The sequence below is a fragment of the Staurois parvus genome, unplaced genomic scaffold (assembly GCF_062004578.1).
Source record: "Staurois parvus isolate SC_StPar_1 unplaced genomic scaffold, SC_StPar_1.0 ptg003112l, whole genome shotgun sequence".
Taxonomy (NCBI): Eukaryota; Metazoa; Chordata; class Amphibia; order Anura; family Ranidae; genus Staurois; species Staurois parvus.
Genome location: NW_028320908.1, coordinates 49,436 through 63,884, shown reverse-complemented (window position 1 = coordinate 63,884; position 14,449 = coordinate 49,436). Strand labels below are relative to the sequence as shown.

General features: G+C 43.7%; 1 protein-coding gene across 1 annotated transcript in view; it reads left to right on the top strand.

Moving 5' to 3' along the window:
* LOC149428586 (SCO-spondin-like) overlaps positions 1-14,449 on the top strand; it is a 161,706-nt gene that overhangs the window by 104,365 nt on the left and 42,892 nt on the right. The window contains 2 exon segments of the mRNA XM_089667228.1: positions 5,635-5,855; positions 6,049-6,090. Coding sequence (XP_089523354.1) covers positions 5,635-5,855; positions 6,049-6,090 — 263 coding nt within the window.

The following is a 14,449-nucleotide window of genomic DNA, read 5'->3' as shown; positions in this document are numbered from 1 at the left end:
GTGATGACATCACTGGCTCTAAAGTAAGTTGTGTAATGAAAATTAAAAGGTTCTAGTTCAAAATATCATTTTCATGTTGGGGGGGGGGGGGGAGGGGAGGAGCCAGGGAAGGCAAAGGGTACACCGAACAAACTTCAGCTTTACAATCTCTGACAAAACGTTTGGGGTTTTTTTTGGGGGGGGGGGGGGATTTGGATGAAGCAGGAAATGGTTCAAACCCCCGTCAGATTCATTTGCTGTCCTATTGGAAAGATTTTCCCTTTCTTTGAGTCTCAGAGACAACAGGAAGTGCAATTCCTTCTTAGACAGGTGTCACCAGACCGGTGTCCCCATTGGAACAATGGTGACCAGGACAGTGGGAGAGGAGGAATCTCACCAATGTGGACACAGACAGCCAGAAAACCTGACAGGGGGTCCAACTCTTCACAACTCCACCCAAAATACGAAAACAAAAAATTAGCAAGAGAATGACCAAGCCTAGCCCCTCCCCCGGCCCTGGTCAGTGTGGTGACCCAGATTACGTCTCGGGACATACGTATGCAAAACGGTGATCAAAATAAATTCATAGAACCTGAAAGTCATTAACAATACAAAAAGAGTGGAAAGGGAATCACAAAATATATGATCGCTACACCCAATAGAGTGACCGAGTGATAAGTGCGGCGTGACGTCAGCACGTAGGGCTCCACCCGACGCTACACCCAATAGAGTGACCGAGTGATAAGTGCGGCGTGACGTCAGCACGTAGGGCTCCACCCGACGCTACACCCAATAGAGTGACCGAGTGATAAGTGCGGCGTGACGTCAGCACGTAGGGCTCCACCCGACGCTACACCCAATAGAGTGACCGAGTGATAAGTGCGGCGTGACGTCAGCACGTAGGGCTCCACCCGACGCTACACCCAATAGAGTGACCGAGTGATAAGTGCGGCGTGACGTCAGCACGTAGGGCTCCACCCGACGCTACACCCAATAGAGTGACCGAGTGATAAGTGCGGCGTGACGTCAGCACGTAGGGCTCCACCCGACGCTACACCCAATAGAGTGACCGAGTGATAAGTGCGGCGTGACGTCAGCACGTAGGGCTCCACCCGACGCTACATCCAATAGAGTGACCGAGTGATAAGTGCGGCGTGACGTCAGCACGTAGGGCTCCACCCGACGCTACACCCAATACAGTGACCGTGTGATAAGTGCGGCGTGACGTCAGCACGTAGGGCTCCACCCGACGCTACATCCAATAGAGTGACCGAGTGATAAGTGCGGCGTGACGTCAGCACGTAGGGCTCCGCCCGACGCTACACCCAATAGAGTGACCGAGTGATAAGTGCGGCGTGACGTCAGCACGTAGGGCTCCGCCCGACACTACACCCAATAGAGTGACCGAGTGATAAGTGCAGAATAAATATTGACTAAATATAACTCGTAAAGTGACCCAAAGAGGGCTATGCGCAAGAAAAAAATCCAACAGGTGCGGCCGAAACGTACAAATATGGCCGCTGATCCAAACATGGAGTCGGCGGCATGACGTCAGCACGTAGGGCCCCACCCGATGCTACACCCAATAGAGTGACAAAGTGCTGCGTGCAGAATAAATATTGACCAAATATAATTCATAAAGTGACCCAACAAAGGGCTACGTGCAAGAAAAAATCTGAAAGCATAAAGTTCATCAAATAATCCATGAAAACAAATGTAAAGGGACATAAACTGAACAGTCCAAACAAATTCCTTGCAGATTTGCCTGTAGTATTCCAAAAGGTGCAAATCTTCATGTAATCCGCCTCCATGATGCACTCACCAGAACCGAAGCATGGTCACACACTGCTGCCAGACAACGGACCTTTCCTGGTGCCTTCTCAGAGATCGGATCGCTGTATATTTGTAAGTTTCGGCCGCATCGGTTCGATTTTTTTTCTTGCAGGTAGCACTTTTTGGATCACTTTCTGAATTATGTTTAGTCAAAATTTATTCTGCACGTAGCACATGGTCACTCTGTTGGGTGTATCGGTCATATATTTTGTGATTCTTTTTCCACTATTTTTGTATTTTTAATTACTTTAAGGTTTTGTAAATTTATTTTGATCACCGTTTTTATATACAGTCAGGTCCATAAATATTGGGACATGGACACAATTCTAACATTTTTGGCTCTATACACCACAATGGATTTGAAATGAAACAAACAAGATGTGCTTTACCTGCAGACTGTCAGCTTTAATTTGAGGGTATTTACATCCAAATCAGGTGAACGGTGTAGGAATGACAACAGTTTGCATATGTGCCTCCCACTTGTTAAGGGACCAAAAGTAATGGGACAATTGGCTTCTCAGCTGTTCCATGGCCAGGTGTGTGTTATTCCCTCATTACCCCAATTACAATGAGCAGATAAAAGGTCCAGAGTTCATTTCAAGTGTGCTATTTGCATTTGGAATCTGTTGCTGTCAACTCTCAAGATGAGATCCAAAGAGCTGTCACTATCAGTGAAGCCATCATTAGGCTGAAACAACAAAACAAACCCATCAGAGAGATAGCAAAAACATTAGGCGTGGCCAAAACAACTGTTTGGAACATTCTTAAAAAGAAGGAACGCCCCGGTGAGCTCAGCAACACCAAAAGACCCGGAAGACCACGGAAAACAACTGTGGTGGATGAGCGAAGAATTCTTTCCCTGGTGAAGAAAACACCCTTCACAACAGTTGGCCGGATCAAGAACACCCTCCAGGAGGTAGGTGTATGTGTGTCAAAGTCACCAATCAGGAGAAGACTTCACCAGAGTGAATACAGAGGGTTCACCACAAGATGGAAACCATTGGTGAGCCTCAAACACAGGAAGGCCAGATTAGAGTTTGCCAAACGACATGTAAAAAAGCCTTCACAGTTCTGGAACAACATCCTATGGACAGATGAGACCGACATCAACTTGTACCAGAGTGATGGGAAGAGAAGAGGATGGAGAAGGAACTGCTCATGGTCCTCAGCATACCACCTCATCAGTGATCATGGTGGTGGTAGTGTCATGGCGTGGGCATGTATGGCTGCCAATGGAACTGCTTCTCTTGTATTTATTGATGATGTGACTGCTGACAGAAGCAGCCGGATGAATTGTGAAGTGTTTCGGGAATATTATCGGCTCATATTCAGCCAAATGCTTCACAACTCATTGGACGCTTCACAGTGCAGATGGACAATGACCCAAAGCAGACTGCAAAAGACACCAAAGAAGTGGAATGTTCTGCAATGGCCAATCACCTGACCTGAATCCGATGGAGCATTTCACTTGCTGAAGACAAAACTGAAGGGAAAATGCCCCAAGAACAAGCAGGAACTGAAGACAGTTGTAGTAAAGGCCTGGCAGAGCATCACCAGGGATGACACCCAGCGTCTGCTGATGTCTATGCGTTCCACACTTCAGGCTGTCATTGACTGCAAAGGATTTGTAACCAAGTATTAAAAAGTGAAAGTTTGATTTATGATTATTATTCTGTCCCATTACTTTTGGTCCCTTAACAAGTGGGAGGCACCTATGCAAACTGTTGTAATTCCTACACTGTTCACCTGATTTGGATGTAAATACCCTCAAATTAAAGCTGACAGTCTGCAGTTAAAGCATATCTTGATCGTCTCATTTCAAATCCATTGTGGTGTATAGAGCCAAAAATGTTAGAATTGTGTTGATGTCCCAATATTTATGGACCTGACTGTATGTCCTGAAACGTAATGTGGATTGTATTTCAGCGCAGAACTGTTATGTTTAATATTTTTCTTTGGGTTGGTTTAGCTCAGGGTGCTAGCAGCTTTTATTCTCTGAGCGCTCGCTAAATTTTATTTGCTATTTGAATTTTATTGCAACCTGTTCGCTGTTTCAAAACTCAGAGGGGGCATTCGCCCCATCTTGAACCTCCAGACATTGAATGTTTAAATTTAGGCCCAAACGTTTAGGATGGTATCCACCAGATCTGTAATTGCCTTCCTTCATTAAGGAGACCTCCTGGCTTCGGTAGACCTCAAAGATGCTTACCGTTACCTATCTTTCCAGGGCACTAACACTTTCTGTGCCTTGAGCTAGGACTACTATGCTACCTGTGGTGGCCCTGTCCTTTGACCTATCCTTTGCTGCTTTGGCTTTCCCAAAGATGCTGGTCCCGATGCTGGTGCCAATGCTGTCCCCATTGCATTCTTGTGCTATTGCCATTGTGTAATACTTAGAAGACCTCTTGTTGAGGAACAGTTGGCTCGGGCTTTGTGGGTCAATTTATCTCTGACTGGGAAGTTGATGAAGATTCTGCTGGGCAACCTATATCTGGCTGGGAACCATTGGTGAGGTCTCTGTTGGACAACTTATCTCTGGCTGGGAACAGCTGGCGAGCGCTCTGTGGGACAAGTTATCTCTGGCTGGCAACTGTTAGGCCTCTGTGGGACCATTTATATTTGGTTGTACAGAGGTCAAAGAGGTGGATCTGGTCCTGGACACATCATGCCAGAGTGTTCCTTTCCCAGGAGAATCTTCAGATCCTTCAGTCTCCGGTTTGAACTCTTCAGTTCAGAAGCCATCTAAATCTGTTTCTGTATGGAAGTCTTGGGGTTGATGGTAGCCTCTTTCGAGGTGGTTGCTTTAACCAGCTTCAGTAGACCTCAAAGATGCTTACTGTTACCTATCTTTCCAGTTCACTAACACTTTCTGTGCCTTGAGCTGGGACTACTATGCTACCTGTGGTAGCCTTTCCCTTTGACCTATCCTTTGCGCCTTTGGTTTTCCCAAAGATGCTGGTGCCAATGCTGTCCCCATTGCCATTGTGTAATACTGTGGAGACCTCTTGTTGAGGAACAGTTGGCTCGGGCTTTGTAGGTCAACTTATCTGTGTCTGGGAAGTTGATGAAGATTCTGTTGGACAACCTATTTCTGGCTGGGAACCATCGGTGAGGTCTCTGTTGGAACACTTATCTCTGGCTGGCGAGTGCTCTGTGGGACAAGTTATCTCTGGCTGGGAACTGTTAGGGCTCTGTGGGACCAGTTATATTTGGTTGTACAGAGGTCAAAGAGGTGGATCTAGTCTTGGACACATCATGCCAGAGTGTTCCTTTTCCCAAGAGAAGTTTCAGATTCTTCAGTCTCAGGTTTGAACTCTTCAGTTCAGAAGCCATCCAAATCTTTTTCTGTATGGAAGTCTTGGGGTTGATAGTAGCCTCTTTCGAGGTGGTTGCTTTAACCAATTTCCCTCCAGATACCTGCAACAAAAGTATACTGTCACCATGGGAAAAAATCCGCCATGGCTCTAGCCAAGGATGAGGCCATTCGAGGCTTTGTGGCTCAGGAATTCGGCTCTAGAGTTGGTGAAGTCCCTTATTCCAATCTTTAGGTAAATTCTCATGATGGACACCATCTGGAATGACAAAAAGGGTAAGATAACATGAGGAAGTGTCAGAGAGATACAATGGGCCCCGTAACATACATGTTGTGGAGAGAAATCTCCTTCTGGTGATCTGAAGCTGGGAAGAAATCTCTTTATCTTCGGGTCGGTGTCTAGATTTCTCTGTGATGTCAGGACGGTTATATTCCTCATAGAAAGCATTGAGCTGTTATCATATATGTGATATGTTGCGGCATTTAATTTTCATCTCTCCTTCCTCCAGCACGTGTGAGAACGGCCGCATGGAGTGTGCATTTTCCGCTTGTTCTCAGGATGGAGGCTTCACCTTGTGGTCTCCCTGGAGCCCCTGTTCTGTCTCCTGCGGAGGCCTGGGCAATATGACGAGGTCACGGGACTGCTCGAACCCTCCACCAGCCAATGGGGGCAAAGAATGTGAGGGCCCCAGTGTGGACATTAAATACTGCCAGGCACCGGACTGTGAGGGTGAGACTCCCATAATCCCTTGTTGTGGAAATGTATTTTCTTCTGTAGAGCGCTCAATATATTCTATAACTTACAGCCAATACGAGATGTGACATCATACACACTGCCCGCTCTCTGATGGTGTCATGCAGTTTTTCCTGAATATTATATTTTTTGTGTCTCATGCGATGTCTGTCATTGTGTTTTATTGTAGACGTCACCCCAGGGTCCCCGGAGCCCCCCACTGACATGGCTGGTGAGTCTCAGAGCCGTCATGTAACCAGCTATGAGGGTAATGCCATAACATGGGGTCTGGTAGATGAATGGAGTGCGGTCACTCATCAGATCAAGCTTTATACATTCCCATCATGGTTTTCCAAGATATCAGACTCAACCATACGTCCTGCATGGAGCTCTCATACATGATATACGTCTCAGACATGGAGCTCTCCTCCCTCATACATGATATGCATCTCAGACATGGAGCTCTCCTCCCTCATACATGGAGCTGTCCTCCCTCATACATCATATACATCTCAGACATGGAGCTCTCCTCCAATATAATCAGACATGGAGCTCTCCTCCCTCATACATGATATGCATCTCAGACATGGAGCTCTCCTCCCTCATATATCATATACATCTCAGACATGGAGCTCTCCTCCCTCATACATGGAGCTGTCCTCCCTCATACATCATATACATCTCAGACATGGAGCTCTCCTCCAATATAATCAGACATGGAGCTCTCCTCCCTCATACATGATATGCATCTCAGACATGGAGCTCTCCTCCCTCATATATCATATACATCTCAGACATGGAACTCTCCTACAATATAATGAAACATGGAGCTCTTCTCCAATATAATCAGACATGGAGCTCTCCTCCCTCATACATCGTATAGATCTCAGACATGGAGCTCTCCTCCAATATAATCAGACATGGAGTTCTCCTTCCTCATACATCATATACATCTCAGACATGGAGCTCTCCTACCTCATACATCGTATAGATCTCAGACATGGAGCTCTCCTCCCTCGTACATTGTATACATCTCAGACATGGAGCTCTCCTCCCTCATACATGATATACATCTCAGACATGGAGCTCTCCTCCCTCATATATCGTATACATCTCAGACATGGAGCTCTCCTCCAATATAATCAAACATGGAGCTCTTCTCCAATATAATCAGACATGGAGCTCTTCTCCCTCATACATGATATATATCTCAGACATGAAGCTCTCCTCTATCATACATCATATACATCTCAGACATGGAGCTCTCATGCAGTATAATCAGACATGGAGTTCTCCTCCCTCATACATCATATACATCTCAGACATGGAGCTGTCCTCCCTCGTGTTGTGGTGGTTTATGTAAGGATATATATTATTTATAAAGGGCGTGTCCCTTTCCCTTAGATGAAATATTACAGTGCCTCCAGCCGTTAAAATACGGCAAATATTTAATAAACCAATAATTTGGACACTTTGATAATTTGATCACCACTTATTATTATACCTTGAATTCTTTTAGCCAATATGATTTCGTACCATACACACAAAATTTGCCTTATAATAGATAAATATAAAAATTTATTTATGTACAAAAATTATATATATATTAACACAAAACGCAAAAGACTGGTGATAAATGAATATTGGTACACACAATCAAAAATATATCCTACCAATGTAAGACACACTAATAAGGTCTCTAACTAATTACATCAATCACAAATTTTAAATGATATGATATTTATTAAATTTATTAATAATTAATAATTTCGAATATCTCAAAGGTTATATTCTTACAAGCCGTGGCCATAGGATTGCAGGAAGGAAGCCCTTGATATATGATACTCTGGTTATTAATATTCAATAAATTATGAAATATGAAAAAATTTATAATATGGCAATAAACAATTTTTAACAGTAACACAGTATCTGACTACAGATATCTAACTACCCAATATTGTTATAATACACTAAGGTAATTTTATGATTCCACACAACAGAGAAAATAATTAATACAAAAATCAAATAAATATCTCACCACACCCGGAATTCAGACTAGGCAACTCTCCCGTGGATTTAGCTGGCAGTGGAACGCCTTTAGACTGATATATATAGCAAGTGAAAGATTCTCAGTAGGGGAGAGTGTAGGAAGTTATCAGATTAGAGGTTTAAAGTTTTAGGAAGTTTGAAAAGATGGAAGAGTAGTTATTCAGCAGATCTTCTTCAGATGTCAGGTCTTTCCATGAGGTTTTTATGAGGGATCTCTTTTTCTTAAAGCACATGGGCTTTTATATCCACTAGTCCATTGTTCTAAGATACCTTCCCACCAGGCTTCCTGATTGGCTAGTTGAGAAATGTGTGTACATAAGCTATTTCTCACCTGCCCGCCAGGTGGCGGTCATGTATCACAGAACAATGTGAGTATTTGAGATGACTCATACCTTGGGTGGAATCTTCAGGTAATTTCAGGAATAAAATATACGGCTCTATCCAGATATAGCAGTGATACCTATATTATTCTAAATAGGGACCATGGAATATAGGTGTATATTCGGTTATTCCTCCTTGAAGTACCATCCTGTTTGTTTCCTGATAAGACATGTAACTAATGCTAGTCTATAATACATCTTACTTCCCATCATCTCAATACTCAAATTAGTGACATATAGTTCCCATTGCTGAGTATTTAGTGGTGTTTAAAATCTATAACATCTTATTTATGATATGTTTTTGTAGTATATTTTTGTCATGATATACAGTGAACTTTTAAACTTAAATGTCCTGAATTTCACCCCTTTGTTTCAGAATCAACATTTTCTCTGTGTAGAAAAAAAAACTCTCTATTTGCATGGCCCTTGTATTGGGCTCATGGTAAACAATTGTTAATGCTTTCACCCTTGGTGAACAATAGTATATGGTAATAGTTTCAGAGGTCTGTTGGTTCATCACACTCTACAAGGTTTGGGTGAGCTCTCAGACAATCAGTTTGGTTCCTCTATTGTCATGTCCAGACCTTGTATATGTTTACCTGCTTATTGAAGTCTGAATAATGGTGTTTGATCACCTGTAGAACTTCAAAATAGTATTGTCTCTAGGAGGAAAGAAAAACAATCCCTTCACCCATTACATTTCTCTAGCTAGATGGTCATTGACTTTCCAACCAAGACAAATTAACCCCTTAACATCCGGCTATGCTGACTTGATGTTATATAGGATTATGTCTTGATAAAAGTCATATTTTTGAGACGTGATTCAAAAGTCCACAACAAATCCCCCTTTGTTTTTGGGGTATAGGCACGCGTAGAGGGGTGTCTGTATCGAAAAACATGAGTGGGACTTTTGGTTAGAGTGATCGTTCGTCTTCTCCGGTGAAGTGAATGAAATTAAAAAAAAAATAAAATTTTTTTTTTTTTTTTTTTATAATAAAATGGCAGCGGTGATGCTGGTTGGTCCTCAACTTGACTCGGCGTCTTTAGATGGACACTCCTGATGACGATCCTGGTCTTGTGATGAGGCCGGCCTGGCACATCCACCTTGGGGTCCATGGGTCCTCCGCACGACAGGTCTCTTAGACGGTCTCCTAGGCGGGTCTTTTCCTCTGGACTGGCCCTTGGTGGCCTGGGACATCAGGTTATCGTCTCCGGATCGATCTCTGGCATCTGGTCTTTCCCACAGGACATTATAGCTTCCTTCTAGGGTCCGGTCATTGACACCTCCGATCGCCGGTCTGGTCATAGTCTGGGCCTTCCTTTCTAAATTATTAAAATGAACAGTTTAAGTATTGGATATACATAAAATTATATTACTGGATCCTGTAAGACAAAAGATGAATTATATGTTCAAAGGAAATTTAGTGATGATCTCAATATCTCCAGATAGGAACTGGTGGGTTAGTCTTCCAACAACTGCAATTGAGACTTCGGATGGCAAGCACGTAATTGGTTGATGTGCACCCATCTATCACTGATTTCACCATACCGGGTAACCTGCAATTTATATGCGACCGGAGAGATTTTATCAATGATAGAGAACGGACCTTTCCAAGATGGAAGGAATTTCCGTTCCTTGATCTGGTCTCTTGCAAAGTTGTATAGATAGACCTTGTCACCAATCTCATATTCCTTCTTGGAGGTTTTGAGATCATAGTATGTCTTAGCACTAGTTGCAGCTCTTTCCAAATTTCGCTGGGCAAAGGCAAAAGCATATTGCAGATGTTTACGTAAATCCTCTATGTACTGGTGTGTGGTGGTAGCATTGATCAAATTTTGATCTGTAGTGCGATACAATAAGTGCTGGGGCAGTACCATCCGTCTACCTGTCATCAGTTCAAAAGATGACATTTTTGTAACTGTATTCGGAGTAGCCCTCAACGCCATCAGGACCAGCGGGAGCTTGACATCCCAATCTTTGCCTGTTTCCTTAACAAATTTCTTAAGGACATTAACGATGGTCTGATTGTATCGTTCTACACCACCACTAGAGGCTGGCCGATAGGCGATATGCAATTTCCTTTTAACCCCCAAAATTTTCCACAATTTGGCCATCACTTCGCTAGTGAAGTGCGATCCTCTATCAGACTCTATCCTCTGAGGTAAACCAAAACGAGAAAATACATGATTTATTAGCAATGCAGCACATGTCTCGGAGCTGTTATTTGGTGCTGGTATACATTCGACATACTTGGTGAATAAACATGTAACTGTTAACATATACCGATTTCCTCGTGAAGATTTTGTTACTGGCCCAATAAAATCCATCTGAAGGTCTGACCAAGGCATACATATCCCCCTCTTCTGGAGAGGTGCTCTGTGAGTTGGCTTGGTAGGTTGAAATTGGGGACATATTAGGCAACCTTGGCAGTACTCCTTCACATCACGTAACATATGAGGCCAGTAGGCATAATCCCGCAGGATCTCATACGTGATCTTTTCCCCACGATGACCGGAAGTGGGAGCATCATGGGCATGCTGTAGCATCAAACCTCTAAATTTAAGTGGGACGACCCATTGTTGTACGCCACCCTTTGAGGTTCGTATCAACAATCCCTGGTATAAAGAGAATTGGGATTTGGATTTCATTAAGATACGTAAATCCTCCTTCCCACTACATACTTCCTTATTTATGGGATTTTGGTTGGGATCTTCTATATGACTATAAAACAAGCCAATTATTGGGTCTTCTTTTTGGGCAGTAATTAAATCCTCACTAGGAGAATCGTGACTCCACTGTAATGCATTCGGATCACCAGCTGTTCTGGCCTGTTGCCTGGTGACAGCTTCAACCTGTACGGTACCTAAAAATTGGTCAATGTCTAACAGTTCACCGGTGATTGCCCCTTCCTTGGCTAGAGAATCGGCCAGATCGTTCCCTTCTTTCTCGGCACCTAGAACCTTGGAGTGGCCTTTGGTCTTCTTGAAGTGCAGGGTGAGATCATTGGACCTTACCAGTTCATCGATGTGACAAAAGAGCTTACCATGTTTCACGGGTTTGTGATTACTCTTGTTCATGTTGTTTCGCTTCCACCTAGGGAAATACTCCACAAAACTATTCCTGACATAATTGGAATCGGTTATGATGGCACACTCTCTGATGTTGAACTCTATAGCCATCTCAACTGCTCTAAGAATTGCAGTAAGTTCAGCAACCTGACTGCTTTTTGGTCCAAGTTTGTATCCCACAGAAATTGGGGTGACACCTTGGGTCCAAACGATTCCAATACCTGCCACTAGTTGGAGCTGTTCCCCATCCTTGTGATGAAAAGCACAACCATCCACATATACACACGGCAGCTGTTTACAGTATTCTTCATCGTAAACCTTGTAGGGAGAGAACAGTTGTTCTTCCAGAAAGTCAGTGTCCGGGCCCTCCATAGCAGGCGTAGTTGCGGAACAATCATGGAGCTCGGCTAGGCCCTGGGCTCCTGGACTTTCCTTGTTCTGTTTGTACCGAATTTCAAGAGGCCACCCTTGCAAAGACAAAGTCCAAGCAGTGATGCGGCTATTAGACACATTTCCTCCCTTGATACGTTCACTCTTTAAATACTGTAAAGGCTGGTGTGCCGTTTCAACAATGATTCTCTCTCCCTGAATGTAACTGCGGAAATTCTGTAATGCCCACACGGTGGACAATAGAGCTTTTTCACAGTCACTGAACTTTACTTCAACCGGGGACAAAGTTTTACTGGCATAGGCAATCACCTTACTGACATCATCACGTTTCTGGTAAAGAACAGAACTCATACTTACCTGCGTAAACCCTGTCTCTAGATAGAAATTTTTACCCCCTTCGGGATATCCGAGACACGGAGCTTGTGTGAGACGTTCCTTTAATTCCTTCATGGCGTCCTCCTGTTTCTTACCCCACGACCATTCGACATCCTTCTTCAGTAGGTGAAGCAACGGCTTGCTTATCTCGGCGTAATTGTCAATAAACTTACGCGAGTAGTTTACCATACCTAGGAATGATCTCAATTCTTTAAGGTTAATAGGGACTTTACAGTTCAGAACCGCCTCAACCTTCTTCTTTTGTGGGTTCAAACCTTCAGCAGTAACTTCATGGCCTAGGAAGTTTACCTTCGTGCGACACCACTGGGCTTTCTGTAAGGACAGTTTAACTCCTGCTGCTTTTAATTGGCCCAGTACATGCCGAAGTTCTGTAATGTGTTTGGCCATATCTGTACTTTTGATCAGGATATCGTCCACATATGCCAACGTCCCCCTTTCGAAGGCGTCTGGCATGGCCTTGTGCATGAACACAGCAAATGCATGTCCGGAATTTATGAATCCGAAAGGCATTCTCACCCAACAATATTGTCGATTCCCAAAACTGAAGGCCAGTTTGTATTGGTCTTCCTCACTCACCTTTATGGTCCAATACCCCTGTGCACAATCCAAGGCTGTGAAAACTTGGGATCCTTGGAGCTGGGCGAGACATTGGTCTATGTATGGGACAGGCCATCCTGACATGTACACACGCTTGTTTAGCTGACGGAGGTCAGCGCACAGACGCCATTGTCCATTGGGTTTTAAGATACCCAGGATCGGGTGGTTGTAGGAGCTGTGAATGGGCCGAATTATACCCCTTTCATGTAACTTCCTGATAATCTCAGCTAGAGATTCATAGGAAGCTAATGGTAACCTATACTGTCTTACAAATACTGGTGGGGCATCTGGATCTGTTTGGATCCTAGCGATGTGTAGGTCAGTAGTCCCACAATCGTAAGAATCCTTAGCAAAGATCTCTTGGAATTCAAGGAGAAGCTCTCGGAGCAATTGTCGGTCGAGATCACTGGCACATGCATCGGCGAGGGCCACCATCTCTTCCACTAACTCCTTGAATCCAGGAAAGCTTTCCGGCTGACCTATCTCATATGCCTCTTCAAGTTTTGTGGTGAGGTCATTGGGTATGTGATGTGTGTGTGTGTTCTCCTGCCATCCAGGTTCTTTGGGGTACTCTTGTTCTTTGATTGGGTGATCAAAGACAATTGATGTCTCTTCGACTCGACAGGTGCCATCTTTAGAATCGAATGGATAAATGGACTCTATGGTGAAAATACCCTCTGGTAATGAATGGAATGTTTGTTCAATTAATTGTTCCTCCGACAAATATTCATCGGGGATGAGTCCAATCACCTGGTTAGTAACCCCAAAGGTATAATATTCAGTCTCTACCGCTAGACCAATAAGGGTCTCTTTGGGTAAGACGATGTCCTGATTGGACAGATTATGTATGTAAATGTACATCGGGGATTGATGTGTGTTGACTAGGGGCGTGTGTGTAATGTTCAGTCCCTCCCCCTGCATTTTATGGGAGAGGCATACCAATGCATCTGACCCCTTCAGTCTATGTCCCTTTTTAACTTGGATGGGGAGTATGAAGTTATTTATGCCCTTAGGAATTGTAATCTTTTGGGCTACCTGGACTTCAACAGCATAAGGCATCTGTTGCTGGGATTTTAAAGCTAAGTCCAGATTTTGGTATTTTTCGGGGTCCCCCTTTAGTCGACTCCATAAACAGTCATTAATTAGGTCGACTTGCATTGCAAAGCGATGTAATACATCGTTGCCAAAATAAATTTTAGTTTGGGGATTATCCAAGACTAGGAACACATGGGTGGCTGTTTTGTTTCCTACAGTGACGTTTAAGAGACACCTAGCCATTGAATTGTAATCATCAGAGTCATCAAGGGAGTCTGAAATCCAATGACGCTGAGGTGTGGAGAAACGGATCATTTCCATTTCGGTCAGGTGTTTTATCAGCCCATGGCTTACAAAGCTGTGTTCCTGTCTCAAATCTAGTTTGGCATATTTTGACCTATTAAGACCATTTATCCGGATGGGGATAAACAAGTCGCTGTTAACCCTTTCAATACCTGTCAAGAATTGGGTGTGATCTCCCCCTTTTCTTGGTTTATCCTCCTGATGAAAAGATATCGTAAGGATGTCATCTTGGAGGGAAATATCTTTTATTTTATCTTGGGGAATTCTAAAAATGTGTTCCTCATCTCTTCTGATAGGGTTATGGTCATCAGGTTTGATAACCGTTACATCAGGAAGTTGGCTGTTCCTGAAATGGATTTCTAATGATCCAGG